The 22384-nt window shown below is 39.5% G+C and overlaps 1 protein-coding gene across 3 annotated transcripts in view; it reads right to left on the bottom strand.

Moving 5' to 3' along the window:
* The window catches only part of CHST9 (carbohydrate sulfotransferase 9), a 114170-nt gene that overhangs the window by 81573 nt on the left and 10213 nt on the right, over positions 1-22384 (bottom strand). For all 3 annotated transcript variants that reach the window (XM_067546307.1, XM_067546315.1, XM_067546324.1), the window contains one exon: positions 21223-21432. In XM_067546307.1, coding sequence (XP_067402408.1) covers positions 21223-21382 — 160 coding nt within the window. In that variant the 5' untranslated portion in view covers positions 21383-21432. The remainder of the gene's footprint in view (positions 1-21222; positions 21433-22384) is intronic.

The following is a 22384-nucleotide window of genomic DNA, read 5'->3' as shown; positions in this document are numbered from 1 at the left end:
GTCTTTTACCTAATGCAGTAGTCAGTAATACAATCCTACTATTTATTTTTGAGTTAGGAATTGTATCTATATAGATTTTGGTATACTGTTCTGTTCTCTCAACTTAAAAATTCTCTCTCTTTCGAGTCTCTAAAACCTTTCAGGTTTACTACTACTTCTTCACCTCTACAACCTATTCTGTCCTCCCTGCAAATACTCCATTAATTTTTCAGTAATACTCAATATGTCAAGTACCTTCAAATGGTTGACACTCGTTATATTTCTGGAATGTACCTCTGATATCAATCTGTCCCCTCTTACAGTCGAGAGGTAATTTCTGTCCTGTCCTTTCTAGTGAATAGCCAGCTGCCTTTGTATTACAGACCTCATCAACCAGTGTCTTTATCTGACCAAAGTGCCCTTCAGCACCTTTTGGCTTTACACCACACTTCTAATTTAAAGAACCAAAGCAAAGTCAGTTGTGTAGGTCACCAGTTTGGCTACATTTTGGCTAAAGAGGAGTCCGTCCCTTTTATATAGGTTCTCCCTCTCACCAAAAGGTCTCCTGCACCCAATAAATGTTAATCTGTCTTCCTGACGCCATCTTCTCAGCCACATACTGAGACCCTGAAGGCTCCTCATCTAGATGGCTCTGTGCACAGAACTGGAAACACCTCAAAGAAAGCTACTGTGGAAGCCCTGAGCTTAAGTTTGCCTCCTAATAACTTAAATTAAGCATCCGGGATTGGACTTCCACCTTCCTGTACCATTGTTACCAATATATATGATTGCAAGCCCCTGCCTCATTTTTCTACATGATTCACCACCTTTGTATCCTGTAGGCAAATCACAGTTGTTCTCATAGTAACCACTTACCATGACCATTTCTAATTATCAGTGACCCCTTTCACCACAGCCTGTCTTTCTATCTCTCTCTCTCACTCAATGGTATACCCATTTCTTTAAATGACCCCAAAGTTTGAAAGACTTCCGTTGAAAGGTGGGTGCTATCTAAATTTTTCCATCCATCTCAATTTACCGTCTTCCCCAATGAGGCAAATTTCATTAGCTCAAGGACCAGGGCAGCCAATTCTGAGGTTCAGCCACTTCACATATCCTTATGTGCTATCTTTGTGACTAGTTCCATTTCCCTCTCTTTCAGCAGCTCAGTAACTTTAGCCTCAAGATGTTGTATTTGAAACGTGACAGCCAATGTGAGAACTGCTTGAAAATAGGATAGGAGCACTTGGACTGAACTGGATAAATATAATTCACAGCAACACATATACTCATGATTAAGTAGAGGACTGAAGTCCCTTTCACACAGTATAACAAATGGAAATTGGTGTTTCTCTCTAGAGTACAGTATAAACATACAAATCTTGATACATTTTGATTCCCAGTTCTATATTTCAATTATTGTTAATTGCAAACATAGAAGTCATTGTCTGGATTATGCATCTTCAAAATGCTTATCAAAGTAGTACAGGTCACTGGCTGAGTTGTATCTGCTACCGTCTCATTCTGTACCCTTTCAGACAGCAGATATTTTTCCAATATTGCTGTGTAGCAATTCTAGAATTCATTAAGAATAATGACAAGAGTGAAGGAGCAAATGCATTTAACTTTTCTGAATGTGTCTTAATTTAATAACTTCCAATCACTCCCAAAGTTATAGCCATATAAATTAAAAAAAAAAAAAACACAAGGAAAGAAGAAGAGGGACCGCTAAGTACTGATGATGGGGTGACCCATTCTAAGCATCACACAGCACCTAATCAAATACTTTGCCTCAGTTTTTAATAAGGGTAATGAGGAGCTTAGGGATAATATCCGGGTAGCTAATTGAAATGAGAATATGGAAGTAGAAATTATCACATCTAAGGTGGAAGTCAAACAAAAATCAGCTTAATGGGACCAAACTGGGGGGCCTGGATAATTTCCATTCAAGAATATTAAAGAAACTTAAATTACAAGACCAATTTGAAAATTGAAAGCCCAATGGCAAGGATTTTTAATGAATCTGTAAACTCAGAGGTTGTACTGTATGACTGGAGAATTGCTAATATAACACCAATTTTTAAGAAAAGGAAAAAAATCGTGATCCAGGAGGCCTGTTAGTTTGTCCCCAGTTGCATGCAAGGTCTTGGAACAAATTTTGAGAGAGAAAGTAATTAATGACAGAGGTAAACGTTAATTGGGATAAAATACAACATGGTTTTACAAAAGGTAGATAGTGCTAGACCAACCTGATCTCTTTTTTTGAGAAGATAACGGATTTTTTTTTAGATTAGAGCTTCCCCTGGGATAGTGCTTGGGGTGTGCTATACATCATCGGGATCCAATTTGGGTACAGATAGAGATCTCCTTAATGTTTTTAATTGAAGTAAATACTACTGGGAATTGTGTGATTATGGGATACTAACTTCCCAGATATAGACTGGAGAACAACTGCTAGTAGTAATAATAGGGCCCAGATTTTCCTGGATGTGATAGGTGACGGATTCTTTCACCAAATAGCTACTGAACCAACAAGAGGGGATACCATTTTAGATTTCGTATTGGTGAGTAGTGAGGACCTCGTAGAAGAACTGGTTGTAGGGGACAATCTTGGTTCGAGGGACCATGAGTTAATTCAGTTCAAACTACATGGAAGGATAAACAAAAATAGATCTGTGACTAGGGTCTGACTTCAAAAGGGCTAACTTTAAAAAATTAAGGGAATTAGTCGGGGAAGTGGACTGGGTTGAAGAACTCATGGATCTAAAGGCGGAGGAGGCTCGGAATTAGTTCCTGCAACTTTGATGAACTATCTGAAGCCTGCATCCCAAGAAGGGAAAAAAATGCACAGGCAAGAGTTGTAGACCAAACTGGATGAGTAAGCATCTCAGACAGGTGATTAAGAGAAAGCAGAAAGCCTACAAGGAGTGGAAGATGGGAGGGATCAGCAAGGACAGCTAGCTCTTGGAGGTCAGAACATGAAGAGATAAAGTGAGAAAGGCCAAAAGCCAAGTAGAGTTGGACCTTGCCAATAGTAAAACCAATAGTAAAAAGGTTCTATACTCAAATAAATAGGAAGAAACCAAAGAAAGAAGAAGTGGGACCGCTAAGGTCCTAGAGGACCAGTGAGGGCAAAAAACCTAGCTGACTTCAAAACTGAGTTTGATAAATTTATGGAGGGGATTGTGTGATGGGACTGCCTCGTTTGGCAATTGACTGATCTTTGATTACTGGTGGCAGATATACTAACGGCCTGTGATGGGACGTTTGATGGGGTGGGTTCTGAGTTATTACAGATAATTCTTTCTTGGGTGTCTGACTGGTGAGACTTGCCCACATGCTCAGGGTTTAACTGATGACCATATCTGGGGTTGAAAAGGAATTTTCCCCCAGGGCAGACTTGCAAAGGCTCTGGGGTTTTTTTTGGCCTTCCTCCATAGCATGGGGCACGGCTCACTTGCTGGTGGATTCTCTGTACCTTAAAGTCTTTAAACCGTGATTTGAAGGCTTTAATAACTCAGTCATATGTTAGAGTATATTACAGGAGTGGGTAGCCTGCACTGTGCAGGAGGTCAGACTCACTAGATGATGATATTGGTCCCTTCTGACTTAGAGCCTGAGTCTATAATCTACCTGGATTTCAGTAAGGCAGTTGATACAGTTCTACAAGGGAAATTATTAGTTAAATTGGAGAAGATGGAGATTAATATGAGATCTGAAAAATGGATAAGGAACTGTTTAAAGAAGAGAGATTACAAGGAGGTCATACTGAAAACATGAACTGTCAGGCTGGAGGGAGTTCCTCAGTGGAGTTCCTCAGCGATCAGTCTTGGGACCAATCTTATTTAACATTTTTACTAATGACCACACAAAAACTGGGAGTGTGCTAATAAAATTTGTCAATGACACAAAGTTGGGAGGTATTTCCAACACTGAGGAGGACCAGAATATCATACAAGAAGAGCTGGACAATCTTGAAAACTGGAGTAATAGAAATGGTATGAAATTTAATCGTGCAAAGCCACGCACTGAGGGACTTACAACAAGCATTTTTGCTATAACTGGGGATCTATCAGTTGGAAGCAACAGATGAGGTGACAGACCTGAGTATATTGGTAGATCACATTGGTGGCTTATAGTCATCCTGTGATGTGGCTGTGAAAAAGGCAAATGAGATCCTAGCATATATCAGGCGAGGTGTTTCCAGTAGCAATAGGGAAGTGTTGGTACCAATATACAAGGCACTCATAAGACATCATCTGGAATACTGTGTACAATTCTGGACTCCCAAGTTTAAGAAAGATGAATTCAAAACTGGAACAGGTGCAGAGAATAGCTACTAGGATGATCAAAGGAATGGAAAACTGACCTTATGAGAGGACACAAAGAGCTTGGCTTGTTTAGCCTAAGCTAAAGAAGGCTGAGGGGAGATAGAGAACAGATGTATTTATAGAGAGCAATCCTATAAATACATCAGAGGGATAAATACCAGGGAGGGAGAGGAGTTAAATGTTGACACAAAAATAAATTGATATAAAATTGGCCATCAACAAGTTTAGACTTGAAATTAGGCAAAGATTTCTAGCCATCAGAGGAGTGAAGGTCTGGAATAGGCTTCCAAGGGTGCAGTGGGGGCAAAAACTCTAACTGGCTGCAAGACTGAGCTTGATAAGTTTATGAAGGGATTGGTACGACAAGACTGCTTGCAATGGCACGTAGCCAATCTGCGACTCTAGTAGCAAATATTCCCAACAGCTAGTGATGGGCCACTAGATGGGGAGGGCTCTGAGATATTACAGAGAATTCTTTCCTAAGTGTCTGTCGGGTCTTGCCGACATGCTCGGGGTCCAACTGACCACCACATTTGGGATCAGGAAGGAATTTTCCCCCAGTTCAGATTGGCAGAAACCTGGGAATTCTTTTTGCCTTCCTCTGCAGCATGGGGCATGGGATTCTCTGTAACTAAGTTTTTAAATCATGATTTGTGGACTACAGTAATTCAACGAGAGGTTATGTGCCTACTATGGGAGTACGTGGGCGAGATTCTGTGGCTTGCAATGTGCAGGATGTCAGACTAGATGATCATGATGGTCCCTTTTGGCCTTAAATTTTATAAGTCTAAGTATATTTTTTTTTAAAAATTCAAAATAAGGCCCTTCAGTTTATTATGAGTAGTTTTTTATGCAAATTGCAGGACCCCATATCCACATTATTAACACTTGCTATTGCAAGTTTTTGGTACTGTAGGAACACTGCTAGGAACCAACAACCTAGAACCTGGGTGATTGACAATGGTAGTATTGTCTAACTTCTGAAAAATTAGTCTTGCAATTTCTTCAAAGCCGAAACTTTTAATTGTCACAGTGCAACAGATCTATAAATATAAAATAAGACATACAATAGTACCCACTAGATGAACAAGCAGTTCTGAAGGGGAGGTAAATACCTCAACATGAAAATTAACAAAAAAAAAACAGTTTATACAAGTTAGTAACACGTGAGTCTCCAATAATCCTGAGATGAATCAAATCAACACCAATAAATAAAAACCAAGCTGTTTAAACAAAGAAAATTGTCTTTTAATGCTATGGTGTTCATTCCTCTAACAGGAAAAACTATTCAATTATATGACTGTTTTCCCATAAGAATGATATACTCTATGCTCCGGTATGTTATGGAGGCACAATGTCAAACTTATATGAAACATTTAAAATCTAGTCAGTTGCAAAAAGCAAAGCAGCTCAGTTACTATCCCTTGTCCCAACATCCCTGGTGATTTTTGTGGCTTAGCAATTACACTTTCCTGTAGCAAAAGAACACTGGACATTATTTTTTGCAAACACATCTTTGTTTTTAATTTCTCAATGAATTTAAACAAAAGTTAAAAGTGATTTGGGCTCCAAGTGCTTAAGTCTTATAGAAAAATCAAGGGAATTTAGAAGCCAGTGTCACTTGAAAAATTTTTTTTTGAAAACCCCAAAGATTAAGAATGATAAAGTAATTCACAAATATATCTAAAGTGGAGTGAGCAAGTTACCTGTTCTGCTTTAATTCTGTTGATTCTCAGACACCCTCACATCCAAACTTTTGTGAAAAGTTACTGTGTAGAGTTTAAGCATCACATTAAGAACACAGTTCAATGTGACAACAAAGATTATGTAATGGCCACTAGTTTCAAGTCACTTACTTTACCTGGAGTCACTGAAACTCTGTACATGCCGATACTTTCAGCAACACCTACTACCAAAGTGTTTTTGTCCTTTTTACATCTGCCAACTAGCCACTAATCTTTCAGCAGATTAATCGTTTAATAACCAAAGTGCCCTTTCATATTTTTTCACCCCCTCCTGATAACTCAGTATACAAAAAACTTATGAAAAAGACTTAAATTTCTAGCCAAAAGTAATAAAGCATACCTCTGTCTGACAGCTACTCTAATTCCCGCCTTCCTATTGTACCTTGAAAGTTAAAGTTAAAATAGTGAAAAACCACCACAGTTGTTGGTAAGACATAAGCATGTTTTTTTATTGCAATAAGCATTATAGCACATTGAACTCTCTCTGTAGCAAATACTAATAAAGTAAGACATCACATACTTTTATGAAAGTTCTAAAAGCTTCTTGTACAAGATGAGAGAAACTGATGATGGCCATTCTGCTCTACAGTCAGATGGCTCTGAAAGATGGAGGATGGGAGGGAAGAAGAGGAAGGGCGGGAAAGAGAAAAGTTGAGTTTTTAATTATCCGTATCTCAGCTATTTACAGAATCAACCCCTCTCTCACCACCACAGAACACTATTACATAGTCAGGAGAAATTATATATAAAATATTCATATTAAATATAAAAAATCCCAACTCCAAATGTAATAGGGTAAGTCCTGCAAGGAAAAGAAAGGCCTATGTTGTGTAGCCCCATTTCTCCTCCCCATTGGGCCACATTATTATCAGGCCCTCTCCACCTGTTTTGTGCTGTTTTGCACTATACCTCAGAGGAGAATTCAGCCCTCCATAATCAGTGTTCCACCAATTCACTAACAAACAAACAAATAAACTAAATAAAGTGCATGAAGGAACTGGAGAACCTTTACAGTGATATGTAGCTGGGTATTATGAATCTTTTTTTGCATTCTTGTCTGGATGCCATCTGAAAACTCCTTGGAAGCCCTTTGCACTTTCTTTAGGTATTCAGGTATTTATAAAGAGCACCGAAGGCAGGCCATTCATCTAGTTTAAGCCAAATAGTCCTCTTTTTCTACGGGTTTGTCTATTGTCCGATACGGAGACAGAACTAGACATGGTTCTGGCTGGTGTCATGGACAGGGCCCACTATTTTGAAAAAAGTGTGCCACTCCATCCCTGCCAGAGTGATCTCACATGCACTGAGCGTGCAAGGTCATGCCAGGGTGGGCAGGGCAGCCTGCTCTTCAAAATGGCATCCTCTGTGCAGTGTGACAGATGTCATGCAGGTGGTCGGGGGAGGGGTGGTGTATTGTCCAGTATTCTGGGGATATGTGAGTGGATACCGTACAGCACTGTAGTGTACCTATGTGCCTTTTCTCTTTGCCAACTCTGGTGGTGAGCAAACAAGATATGAGTAGTCATTTGGGTCTACTTTCACATCTTCAAGAACAATAAATACAATATGTAGCTGGGCTCCCCCCATGTTCCCTTAGTTTGATGTTTTCTCCCCCACTCATGTGTCATTTACCTAATGGCATCCTGCATTGTTGTTCAGATCCTAACAAAACAGCAATGGTGATGCGCCTTTCCCTAAGCATGACAAAGTGCAACCCAACTTTAGAAGCGGCTGGTGACCTGGAATTTATAATTCTACTATAGGAGGACTGGTTATCACATACGCCACTGAACGTGGCAGTGGGCATGAGGATCATCATCATAATGACTTTGTGTGTTAAAGGATTATTGAATTTAAATACATTGTAGTCTCATTTCTTCCCAGGGAGGCAGGGTGTGTGACTGAATAATGCTACAATAACCATGGCACAGAAAATGCAGCTGGTTGGGCGGCAACTGCTGTGTCATGTGTGAACATATTGAAAAAAAATCAAGTTACATCTTTTTATTATTGTTCAAATATCTCAAATTCCTTTGGCCACAAGTGAACTTGAAAGTCTGATTTGTTTAAGGCATCAACAGTGGAACGTTGAATTGACTCTAATTTAATTTCTGTTAAAAAAAAAATACAATCTACTGCCATTTTTCAATTTAAGGAGCAGGGAAAGCAATTTATAGCAACACTTCCATCAAGCAAAAAACTATATGAAGCTTATATAAACCTACAGTTTCCTCTACCATTTGCCACTTTGTCTATGCAAGTGCTTGTGTCACTTACTCCTACTAAACTTTACATGATACATAAAAAATGATGCAATGTTCTTACGTAGCTTTTGAAATCCAGTTTTATAGTCAGGGAGCCAGTATTGTTTTAGGATGGTAGCATCAAGATTAAAAAAAACAAAACACCCTATCAATTTATAAATGGAACTTAGACTGGTTACCCGGTTCTAGTTTATTGGAGTACTCTGAAAGAAATATTGAAGATTTATTAGAAGAAATACTTTAGATAAATCAGCGGAAAACCACAAGATTTTTTTAAAATATTTTTTGTACCTGTTAGTTGGACAATTACCAAAAATAGGTACTGACACTGTAAGAAATTAAGTTAGTGTTTAGTCTGAGTAAACTTATTCCAAAATATCAGGTTTCTGCAGAAACTAGGTTTAAAAAGGTGGACTTAATACTTGGACCCATCTCAAAACCAAATGGCTTAAAATTAGTTTTCAGACAGCTTTAAAATTTGTTAACCTGCTCTAGTGATGGATTATTTGGATCTATGGATGAAGACTGCTTTTCCCTTTCTTCCTTTTACAAACAATTTAATGGGAAAGTGACCCCTTGGGGTGCCTGATAGTCCTTTACCATATAGGCTGCTGTTTGTTAAAAGTCATTCTGGTTTTACATGTAAGAAAAACTGGATCCTCAAGAGGATATCATCTACCGCCATGTTTAACAAAGTGCAGTCAAAAGCAGCTGTATTAGACCAGTCTAATTCACACTTCACTCAACCATACACAGGATTTCACTCAAAATTCTGAGGCTTCTTCACCTCTCCATAAAAACTTAATAGCAGTGTAGTGTAGTGAGGCCCCATAGGAATCAATTATTTTTACAAGATATTACAGAATAGTTGCAAGTATTCTATGAAGTACTATCATAACTAATTAAAGTACATTTGTCAAATAAATGAAGTGATGCATTATTATTTGCTTCCTCACTCACAAATCCACTTAATTCAGTCATTTGCAATGGATCTCTAATGTATTTGAGTGAATTTAGGAGGCTTGTGTGTACAATAAACCAAATTTATCTTTCACTAAGGATAATAAATAGATAAGAAGTTTAATGTTCCACCACCACCAAAAAAAGATATCTGCAGTTTAATTTCCTAGTTTTATCTATGGGAATATAAACAAGAGACAGAAAAACAAAATGAAAACAGCGATGAAAGCTGACAGTTTCTTCCACATATTTGGCCAAATTTACTATTGTCTTTGCTAGTCTGCACTAACTAACATTTACTTAATCCTAGAGAGGATAAAAGAAAAATATAAATGCCTAAGCAACATTTACATAGTATCCATACATGGTAAAATGCTTCTTCCCCACCTCCCCAAGATCAGATTGTAAACTCCTTTGCCATTCCTAATACAAACTACATTATTTTGCTCATGTTCACATTAAATAAATATGGGACTCCGCCCACCTTAATGAAATGTTTTTATAAAAACATGAGTCCTCATTTATTTCCTCCTCTTTAAATCTCAGCACTGGAAGAAGCATTTTTATATTCTAAACCCGGAAACAATCATTCATCTCACCTAAAGTTAATGACTATTTCAGTCCCGTTACTGCCCTCCTTAGCAGAGAAGTGCTGTACTGCTTAAGATTCACATTAAACCACACTAATCCTCCTCTTACAGAGAGAAGTGCGGCTCACCCAGACCCCAAAAACTCCAGCAGACCTTTGACCTCTCATGCTAGCAACCTCTTATTTTTAGAAATAAATCAAAGATTAGATCTTTCAAAAGTGGAATTTAAATCCCAGAAGAATCAAGAGTACAGTTTAATAGATTATCTTCTTTAAAGTAAATTGGAACAGCATTCTCCAACTTCTTAAGGGCTGGTCTACACTGGAAACTTAAATGGGCACAGCTATGACTTGCTGGGGTGTGTAAAATCCACACCCCTGAGAGATGTAGCTATGCCAGTCTAATTCCTAGTGCAGGCAGCACTAGGTTGATAGAAAAGTTCTTCCATCTACCTAGCTACTGCCTCTCAGGGAATTGAATTAACTACAGTGACGGGAGACCTCAGGTGACTGTCTACACTGAAGTGCTTATAGCAGGGAGCTGCACCGTGGTAGCATTGTAAGTGTAGACATAACCTAAGTCTTTGACACGTATGTAGTTAGTGTGATGTAATCATTCACATCCGATTACATTTAATGCTCGCTAGAGAAAACTGGGGAAGTTATCGATCACCAAGAAAAAAATCTCACTTTTAGCAGTGCATTTCTGAAGATCCAGAACATACATTAGTTAACTATAGCTTTTGCAAACAAAGTTAATGTCCCTATAGGGACAAAAAATAAGAAAATATTTTGTGGTGTTCTATGATCAAAGATAACAAACATCCTCTGGTGAAAAACATTTTCATGGAATTAAAGGAGTACACGGGGGATGGAAGAGGAATAGACAGACTGGAAGATCTGCCAGTGAAAGTTTGTTTCCTACAGTTCGTTTTCTAGTGTTTTGTCAAATCTAGCTCCAAGCAACAGGGAATTCCAAAGCCTATTTTTTAATCTCACCACCACATGTTTTCTCCCACTGTTCAGTCCAAATATTCTCTAACATTTTTATTACACCACCTTAAAATGTGTCCTCTCCATATCCTTAGCATGGACATTGAAATATTTTGAGATAAAGATACCTGGGCATATTGTAAACTAGTCAAACTAAGTATAATTAGCCATTTTAAATCTTTCCTTATGGGCTAAGCTCTCCATCACTATTTTTGTTGTTCTTGGATTTACTCCAATTTGTCAGTATCTTTCTCACAATGTGTTGCCGGGGGATTTGAACACGCTAATGTAGGTGTGATTATTTTAGACCAACACAGAGAGAGACTATTACCTCCCTGCTCAGACCACCACCGAGAGATCATGCCTCTGTGGATGCACGGTTATTGGTGCTTTCTAGGTTCCTCCCGCCACTGACTACTTGGGTTTCAGATTATTCATCCCCCACCTGACATTATTTCTTTGTCAGCAGTTGTTATTCCTCCCACTTTATCCTCTCTATCAGTGGCAAGTTTTATTAAGATACTGTTTACTTTTTCTTCTGGATTGAGAATGAAGATATGAAGGAGCACCAGAATTAACCCCAATCCCTCAAGACACCTCTAACTTGATGCATGTCTGTTCGTCATTATCCCTCACGACACGTCAGTCATTTTTCATTCTACATGATTGTATTCCTACACAATCCAATTTCTAGTTAAGATTTCAGATGACATAGTGTCAAATGCTTTACTAAATTGCAAGTATATTACTTTATAGAAAAAAAATCTGAGGGCCGAACAGAGCAATCTAATTTATCTGGCAAGACATTTTGTGTGTGCACATGCGCCAGTGCCACTTATTGTACAATTCCATTGCGGGTCAGAGAAAAGAAGAAAACGGGGGGGAGGGGGGAAGAAGAGGGGGAGGAGGAAGAAGGTAAGGGGAGAATGACCAATGTGGAAAGATTAAAAGGGCTAACGGTAGACTGTGTAGGTAGTGACACCTATATTTTTTGTTATGAAATTGTGTTTTAGTAAACCACACAGAGTCCACTACATATGCCTTTTGCTCTCATCATTAGACCTTCCTTAAGTGCTCACACTTTCTGTTGCTAATACTCTGATCATTGCCCTTGGAGAAGAAAGTGCTGTGCTATCATTTCTAGAGTGAAGTGCAGTCATTCCACTGATCCATAAAGCAATATCTAATTACAGGACAAAAAGGATAGTGAGTTTCACAAGCAGTTTCAAGTTTCCTCATTTCTAATGAGAAGTGGAAACTGTAATTGAACCTCCTGCCCATCTGAATGTGAAACACAGACCACAGCAAAAATTCAGTCCAACAATTTGACTGAATCATTCTTTTTTTCCCTCCAGGAGTGGGGCCCCACAGGGTAAAAAATTGGATAGTGCATAAGATAGGAAAAATAAATAAATAAATCTCTCCCAAACGAACACTAGTGTTTGAAATGGAGACTGGCTTCCACTGTAAGCATCTACAGCCCCATTTAAAAATATAAAATGGTCAAGTTCACTTGTAGTTTTGAGAAAGTAGCCTATTCATTTGTAGTTAGGCACTCTCTTCACAGAGCTCAGACCTGTTATACTCTACAGAGTGAGGTCGATGGAAGTTGCCTTACATCGACCTCATTATGATCAGTGTACACTACAGCCTTGCTCCTGCCAATTTAAGGGCCCTACTACACCAACGTATCAATTCCACCTCCACGAGGGATGTAGGGCTTATGTTGGTGTCTTGGAGTGAGTGTAAATGTAGACACTGTGGGTTACTTACATAAATGGTTGGCTATCATTCTTGCTCCATGTAATTGACAAGAAAGCCATTCACAGTTCAGGCGGTCATCCTGGGAAAGTTGGGAGGCTCCCCACCTGGGCTCTGGATATGGAGCTTTCCGCTAGGAGTCCGGGCGGCTGCCATGCTCCTGGTGAAGAGCTGCATGAAAGTGAGACCGTGGGCTCTCATCCCCGCACACTGCCCTTCTTAATTCAATGGAAGCGCTCCTGGTCAACATTTAAGTTTGTAGTGTAGACATGCTCTCAGCCTCGGGTTTAAAATTGCCTCCCACCTGCCATTCAAAATGTGTTTTTCTTAGTGAAAAATCATCCCAACTCCACTGTATTCTATGTAACTGGAGGCATACAATTGGCACCCCCCAGCCTAGGCTAGCACATACTCACCAATCAGTCTCACAATCTAGTAGCATCATTTGGGTTAATCATGTCAATGTTTTGTCGTACTCTTAAGATAAAAGTAACATACCGCAGCCCTTTGAGATGAATTCTAGCAGGAAGGAATTTCTGTTCATCGGCTAATGAAATCTTCGCACTTTTCACTATGTATCAGTAACTATTTTGGTCTACACAAGCAGTTAAGAGTCTGCAAACTCATTTGATAATTTGTTTAAGTCGGGCAGTAAAACAGATGAGATACAGGGTGAAATGCTGAAATGATTTCCCCATCTGTAATGGACCAAAACAATTGTAAATCACAGTCATGATAATCAAGTCCATGTTATTCTGTGTACGTATTAAATATAAAAGTACTTTGTTCTGATTACAACATTTAAAAAATAGGATCAGGAAAATTTTAGCAAGTATATCATTTCTCTCTTCCTTGGTACTTCAATGTCAAAATGTTTGTAAACAACAGGAGCTCCCAGTGAGGGGGAAGAAATGGATTATCCTCTCATAGAAATACATTTCTTTTACATATGAAGCTTGTTAATTCTCAGTCATGACAAAGACCCACTGTGAATTAATGAATCTTTTGAGTTAGCAACTAAATGAACAAATAAAAAAACCCAAGCCTAATATATCAGAGTAATTCCCTCATTTTGACAAGTTTATTTCGTTTTAATAATTTACAGTACTTTAATATACTTCAGTATGTTTTGTGAAAAATAATAAAGCCCTAGCAACAGTCTTCGCTGCAATGCTGAGTCACTAAATGATCTGTCTTTTGAATTATCTTTTTGAATGATCTGACCTTTTGAACTAAAGGACTACGGTTAACATTCTAAGGCTGTCACCTACTGTAACACTATTTAATACTGGCCCACCCAATATTGCTTTTATCCCTGCTAAGGTTGGTCATTTGCTTTTTCACACAGGAAGCCTGAAAGAGCAGTGAATTGAACTTGGGTCCCAAACCACTGAACCATTCTTCATCTATTAATATACCAATATGTAGCTCAATTCCTGTGTATCCAAATGATCATCAGAAGTCAGACAATGGTTTCTCTTTAATACCCCCAAGTCCCCAATGAATGAAATGCCAGGTCTGCATTAAGACTAATATAATGTTATAAACTAGAGCTGCTAGGAAATGTTTCAACTTTGTGAAATTGGTATTTTCCAATTAAAAAAAAACAAAAAACAAAAAATCTACACATTCTGCTGGAATTGTCTGTTTCATTGAATTGTCCAGTGGAAACCTGCTTGGTTTCCTGAAAGCTCACCCACCAGCCTGCCTGGCAGGCTATCTTAAAGCCAGGCACCTGGCAGTCCTGGCTGGAGCAGAGGCTTTCCAGGTTTCTAAGTTCCCTACTCTGCAACATAGGATTCTTGATAACCCTAGGAGTTTGGACTCCCACCAGGACTTCCAGAGCCTCCAGGTTCTGCAGTAGCCCACCTGGCAGGCAAGCAGTCAGGAAACAAGACAGGTTTCCTTGCCTGAACTGTCCATCTAAGAAAAGCACTGCCTGGAATCACTATTAATGAAGTATGATTATAAAGTCAAACCTGGGCTGTTACGGGGGATTGACACTTACTGCACTGGCTGCCAATAACAAAAGCTCACTTTTTGCTTCAGAATTATAAAGAAATTAAATCAGAACACATTATATTAGCCTATTGTGCAATCAGCAGTGTGGTCAATGAATAGATATCGCTTTTCAGAACAGTCAACAAGGGCTTCACACAGAACAGTTCAGCAAATTTGACTGCTTTGATTTCTAGATCCCAAACAGAAAAGTGACCTGAAGATGTTAGTTACACTGTTTCTATACATGTTCCAGATTCAACTGCAGCAAAGAGGTTATACTGAGGACACTGAAGCTAACAGACAATCATTCAGGGTGGTGTGTGGGGGGAGTGATCCTGACTGCTGTCATTCTGGTCTCAAGACATATAGCCAACAGTGATTATATATTAAAAAAAACATTATGAGCCAATTCATTTACATCTCATTCCATAATTCTAGCAAAGCTGGCAGTGCCTCTTTTAAAATATTTGTCCAATTCAGACTGGACAAAAGAAATAATGTGCCCGATGCTTCTACTCTATATTTAAAGCCTGATATCCTACCTCATCATGTATTAACTATTTTCCCCCTATTCAACGTCACAAGAAAGGAAAGCTATCCAGAATAGTAAGAACCAAAGCTATAATACAAGCTCCAGACCACCCACTTCCATAGATTTCACTGGTTATATTTAAGCACATATTGAATAAATAGCATTGAGAAATCCAGCAAGACACTTGAATTACCTTATTTTATAAAGCAAGAACAAGGGGACAGCCACAGAAGTTAAAAAAAAAAATCAATAATTTATAACACAACCAACCTCTGGAACTCTGGCACAACATGAGGAAAATAGCATAGTAGGGTCTAAAAAGGACTAGACATTCATACTGCGCATGTATGCTCAGTTATCATTAGGATAAATATTCAGTTAGAAGAAATGTTTCAGGATAGAGGCCACCCAATAGATGTTTGGAGTTGAGAAGCAACCCCACCCCCATGGACTTGATTGTTATGTGATTCGTTATGGAGATTTTACACCTTTTTCTGAAACATCTGATCCTGGCTGCTTTTGGAGATAATGAACTTAAAGTAGTATCCTAGGTCTGATCCAGTATGGCATTTACTGTATTTTTACTCATAAGACTGTTATTTCACATTGTATCAGACTCTACTCAGAATATAGATATTTGCCAAATACAGAGTAGAAAAGTACTGTACAACCTCCCTTCAGCATACATCCATTTAAAAGAGAAAAAGCCAACTGTTTTGATCTATACATTGAAATTCATCCACTTATATCCTGTTCTGTCTGGGAGATTTTCCAATAGCACTATAACCTCCATCCAAACAGCATTTACTGATTCCTTTAAATCCTCTCTTTCTGCTTCAGGCCATTACTGGGTCAATAAAAATTATGCACAGTGGGTATTTTGACCACAAGGATAAATACTGAATACTCCCAGAAGGGCTGCCTCAGTAAGAATGGGGCATTTTAAACTAGTAACTGAAGAATGGTTGCCTATACTATATTACTGTTTTGCTCCTGCTGAGTTTGTAAGGTAGACAGACCAAAAAAGATCCCCATGAGCTACCCACGACTCCTTTATATAAGTATTTCAAGATTACTAAAAGAGCTGGTTAAATTATTCATTGCAAATAATATCCACTGCTAGTTGGCTCCTTTTCATTTCTGCACACTGATCCTGGTAGCCATGGACTAGTTTATGTGGACAAGTTTCACACGCAGACTTATTAATTAATCGTTTGCTTTGGTTGTTCATGGTGTGTGATTGGGCATTTAAGTCACGATACTGCTTTTGTTCCCCAATTAGATTGTCTTTTAAAAAAAAAGTTTAAAATGAGAAATACTAAATATTACACTTTAGGTGTGCATTGGTCTGCTATTCAGAGATTCCAGATAGGAGTCGGTTTCTCCAGGCCTTAAGGGTCTGCCTATTAACGTGGCTGAAACGTGAACAGTCTATAGGAGCAAGGAGCCTGACTGGCCCGCCTTGGGTAGCCTGCATATGGTTGGGACTGCGCAGGAGTGAGTGATGGGTAGAGCGAGGTGGAGAAAAGCAATTCTATTTCGCAGAGGAAATCATTCTATTAAAATCTGATTTTGTTCCGATTTTGAATCGGATACCAAAAACGTCAGAAGTCTCCATGAAAAGGAATGGAGCCCAGGTCTTAGGCAGTCCATTTGGTGTGCTGCTGTGTGAGTGAGCTCTTGTGGTGGAACCCTGCCTGCCAGGCATATTTCAGAACCCTGCCTCTGTTCTGGCAGAATGATGTGGAAGTTGAACCATCTCAGTGGAACGTTTCAATCTTGACCAATTGGCAAATGCTTATGAAATTTTTTATGACCAACTCTAGCGCTGAGCCCAGAAAGAGTTGGAGAGAAGGAAGTTGACTACAGGGAGTCTGTGACTGCAGCTCCTCTGATGTTCTAGAAGGGACAGAGAAGGTGTCTAGAGAATCCAGAGACTCATTGACCTCAGGTGAACTACAAAGCCTCCAAGGAGGAAGGAATACGTGGTCTTTTTCATCCTCAGGAGCCAGAGGTAGTCCAGGAGAGGGCCAACACTTTTCAGATGAATCGTTTGTTTTAAAGTCCAAGAAAATTCAGCATTCGTGTATGTTTTCATGACTACCAAGCACCCATTGGAATACTTCCAAACAACAAATCTAACCCCCTTAAAAAAAAACAAAAAAAACCCCCACAAACAGAAATCAAGAAGCCAAACTTACATCTATTCATAAATTACTCAGTAGTATTCAGCCAGCTCTACTTAATGACTAAGACACGTTAAGTCATGTCAGGAGCCAGACACCAACTAAGAGGAGAAATTTTGGAGTTAAGGATCCTAACTTTGTGTTTCAGAATGCTGGTGTGGTGGGTATGCTGCAGGGCTACTATATAAGCATGTGATGGGTGAGCAAGCCCAACACTGGTGAACTGAGGGTTACAGAACAGCTCTGGGCCCAGAAGGCTTTTCCCAGCCACACCTGCTGAGCATGTCCACTTTGGAGGTGGGGCTCAAAAGGGAGCAGCTCAGCTCAGTCTTGGTAGACAAAGCAGGGGAGCAGTCGTGTACTGCAAGCTCCTGCAGAGAAGCTGCCGGGGCTCCATGTGGCAGAGACCAGGCTCCACTGCTGAGCTGCCATAGGTCCTTCACTCAGACTGCTGCTCATAGAGGAAGACCCTCTGGAGCACAATTAGAGAGATCCCCAGGAGGAATCCAGAAACAGAACAGTGGCATTGATGGAGGAACAAGAGCCAAGGTAAGAATGGCTCAGAGAATAGGCATAAGGGTGCCTGCCTGTAGGTCACATATTTGAGCTATTATTCACAAGGTCTTTCTTTAAATTTAAGATCAACATTAAGAAATAGCTACTACATTTCAATTATGCCACAATGCTTGATGCTCTCTCTGAAGGACATCAGATGGCATGGAGAATAGGCCAAACCCAGCAATTCTTATTCAGGCAAAAATTCCCGTCGACATCATATAAAAGGCCTTTCTTCAAGACTGTTGTCTACATGTTATCTTCAATGGGAATTCTGCCCAGGGAAGGCCTGCAGCCATGCAAGGAACCCTTCAAGCACGGATACCTCAGCACAGCACTACTGTGCTACCCCACATAAGCCTGACCCTGCCCCTCCCCCTTACTTTTTGACCTGCTCAATCCAGCACACCAGGCAAGAGTGCTCTAGTAATTTAAGGAAGTACACTCTCTGGATGTCTTCTTCATCCTCTCTTACTGAAGACACACAGTATGATGGACTTGCTCAATCCTATCCGACAGCCCCTTCTGGCAAACCAGAGATGAAGACTCCCGAATGAAGCTTGTAGTTCCGCTTCTGTTAGCGGCTATTCTTCCCCTTTTCTTGCTATAGACCTGGGCAGGGAGCATGAGCATGACTTGAAAAAGCAAAAAGATTCCAAGTGCACAGAGCAGTGGGAGAGGAGCAGAGAACTGATGAATAGAGTACATGGTACAAAGCAGAGATCACTGAATCAGCAGACGGACCAGGATGGATAGGATTTGAGCTCAGTGAAGCACTTTCTAAACTGGATGTCCTTATATGTGAGTGACAGAGCAAGTGTGAAAAGTTAAATCAGAGAATGGAGACACAGTTGCTTGAGGAAGACCAGGTCAAGAGGAAACTCATAAGGCAAATGCAGGAATCACAGCACTGTTGAAAATCAAAGATGTTAGTGGCTGGTGAGTGAGTGAGATCAAGCCACAGAAGAACATGGAGTTAAGTCCAGTGAGAGAATACATGAGCACTTGGAGGAAGAGGAGAGACGGCTAATAGTGGATTCTAATGAGGAAAACAGCATAAGTAAATATCCAGTCTAATGTAGCAGGGGACAGAGTGCTAATGAGCAGGTAGTTTTGTGCTTCCCCCAAAAATCCAGGTCTGGTTAGGAGGTAAGTAACCCGACAGCTAGGAGAACCTTTGAAAGAATGGAACATTTATATTAGCGCAAATGTGAATTTTAGTAGGTGCTCCAGTGACTTACAAGGCTCCAAGATAGATATATGAGGAAACTGGGAGTTCAGTGCTGCAGGTACAGATATTTTCCTGAACTCAAACCTAGTCAGTTTCCAGTCATCTAGCACCCGTGTGCTCAGTACATTTTTAGCAGGGCACCGCAGAGGCTAAAAACAATTCTACCGACTGCAAATCCCTGAAGGCTCTTAGTGTGACAGTTCAGAAACGTGCACAACACACACAAAAATCAGCCGTTTGCAGATTAAAAATGTAGTTGTCTTTGTAGCAGCATGCTGCTACTGATATGATTACAGAAGCACATAAAAAAAAAAATCTTTCTGAAGATAGTTGTCAGCTTGGGACTCTCAAACTCTAAGCTAGCCCCAAAAAGCCACAGGTGTACAGCTAAAGAGTAAATTCAACATCCATAATAGCACAATCTCAAATTGCACTATGTACACAAAGCATTTCATATTGTTTTACTTAATAGCAACATTTAAGTGACCATATTTTTAGAAAAGAGAGGGGGACAGTAAGAAGCAAGTAAAGGAGATACAAGTGTTTGGAATAAAAAGTTGCTATTTACATTTTGGGGGTGGAGGAAGAGAAGGGAAAGGAGGACTTAAAATCTCTTTCATCTGACTGGCACATTGTCTCTGAAACTCAGCGAAAGTCAAAATCTGTTTTCGGGAGACTGATGCGTTAGTACAAAAGAGCACTCCTGCCATAATGGGACACTGTGCATGTGTGTTTAATCATGCGCAACACTTGTTATTTCCTATTAGTGAGAAACTTCAAAAGAATGTGTTACACGAATATCTGCTTCCCCCTCCAAAACACAACATTTAGAAGATAAAAGGAAAACAACATGGCTGTTGGAGATTGAAAAGGAACCATGGGAGGAAAAAAAGAGGTCACTCTACAAACAAGAAAAATGCAAAGATGAAATAAAGTTTCATTAAATGCAAACAACAAAAATTTCTCATCTCTGGTCAAGCCTAACAGTAAAGGATTTCCTCCCTTTTATGTTTCTACTACCAATGGAAAAGGTCTTATTGTAAGAGTGTTTTCAGCTAACACTTTATCTGCAGTTCTTTAACCACTAAATAGGGGGTGGACTAGAACACCCCAGTCACAAAAGTATAAAACAGACAGTTAATTATTGGGACTCTTTCTAAAGAGAAGTCATGCTCCTGTCTACATTCATTTATTACAAGTTTGTAAGCATCATGGACCTGCATTTAATGTAACTAGAATCAGCTGCCAGTCAACAGCTCACCACTCTTATTTGCAGGAAGTCAGGATCAGGCCCCAAATAGCCATATACCAAACACAATCACCAGTCATATAGCTTGTGGACAGGCTAGGTATTTCAATCCTTGTTCTTATTTTGCTGTCAAACATTTTGTTTGCTTTTCAGTATCTAGCAGTTACATGAAAGTCTGTACTGACAGAAAAACAAATAGTGTTTTTAAAGTATTTCTTCAAATGGATTCAGTGTATCAACAGTGTTTTACAGAAGGAACAAAACCTAAATTACAGAGCCCAAAGATTTTTTTTTAAAGTGGTATGGTACATTGGTAGGTTTTGTATTTTTAATGGAAAAAAGGATACTAACAACTTATGCATGACAGATGAAGTTACAAAATGCACATAGCATTATAAAATTTAAAAAAGCTTGTTAAATCCAGTTTCTGTGTCTCAAAGATAATCCTATACCACCTCCACAATAAGCTTTGTTGCCCTGAAGAAGTTCACATATGGCCCATTAAAGTGATTTTAAAAAAATCCCCACACAGAGGACAGAGGAAACAGAGTACTGTATATAGAATTATATTAAGCTGGACTCCATTTGATATCATATAAATACACAAAATATGTTCCTGTGCAATATGTGCAAATTAAGCTGAGGTAGCATGGGGCATCTTTCTCTGCCACGACTTGTGTTTGTCAAACAATTCCTTAATACTTATGTGTATTGCTGTACTGTTGTAGAAGTGTTACAGTCCCATTCCACTGCCCAAAAAACCCACACCGCACTCCCTCAACAAATCATTCTTTTAATGCAGCAACTGAAAGCAATGGAGATAATACAGTTTGTAAGATATTTTACCTGTATGTTGTTCTTCTATCCAAGCCTGCAGATACATGAAGAGGAGTAGAACGGCTACTCCAAACACTAATATAGACACAAAGACTTGTCTCAGGTTCATGACCCTGTCAGAAGGCTGCATTTCAGCTCCTTTCAGAAGGCTGCATGATTCACTTTCCATAGGTTTTCAATGTAGCCGTAATCTTCAGCATCCTTTCTGGAAGTAGCAACCTGGAATAATAAAAAAGGACACATGAACTAGCTATATCTTTTAAGTGACTTTTCTTCATGAGAATCTGTGTAAATACAAAGCCTAACGGTTACATAAGCTACTAAGCGAGGGTGACTGGCAACACTTGAGTTTATGTCCATAGTCCTAACAACTTTTCCATAATACTGACACTTCACTAAATTAATCTCAAGAGACAGAAATATTTTTTTTGGCATGAAGGCAAAAAATTGGTTACATAAAGCCAGAGTATTCATGCTCTGTGAAAGTGCTACATGGAGGGTGGAGGAAATCAACTCCACAAGCTAAGGCCAGAGGTGGACACAGCTTCCCACAACCCATCATTTCAGTCTATAAATGAAGGGCCATAGCATCCCTACAGCAGTTGTGGAGAATATTGGGTTACTAAATCCATGCAGCTCCTCCTCTTGCTCCACCCCACCAGTCTTTTATAGACCACACAAGGCAAGCGTGAAGACCCTTTCCATAGCAAGTAAGGGATAGATAGTCATTCTTGCACAGCTGGTCTGCAGCCCACACCTGGGGTTTATAGGAACTGCTATGCAAGGTCTTGCACTTACCACTCTCCCCATCACCACAGGGTGGGGGGATTTCACCTTCAGCCATTTAGTTACTTGAAGTCACATACAGCCTCCTTAAACTAGTAAGTACCTATATCAGAGTATATAAATAACCCTGTCTGAAGCAAAGAGAACTAGTGGAATTTTAAATCTGGCTACCTAGCAATCACTACTAAAATATGGGGAAAGGGGAAGAGAAACAGATTAAAAGTCTGAGTCTTGCCACTGACTTCACTGGCAACAAGATCCAGTGCAAAACCTGGCTGAAAAAAATCCTTATTTCTTGCATGGCACAGAACCACAGGAGAAGGAAATCATTCATTTAGCACCCGTCACCGGCCACTCAAAAGCCACTGGATGTTAGAGTTTATAA

Source organism: Emydura macquarii, unplaced genomic scaffold (genome assembly GCF_026122565.2).
Source record: "Emydura macquarii macquarii isolate MOO-44397 ecotype Brisbane River unplaced genomic scaffold, CSIRO-AGI_Emac_v2 contig_212, whole genome shotgun sequence".
Lineage (NCBI taxonomy): Eukaryota > Metazoa > Chordata > Testudines > Chelidae > Emydura > Emydura macquarii.
The sequence above is the reverse complement of the archived record's forward strand: the minus strand, read 5'-3'. Positions and strand labels throughout refer to the sequence as shown.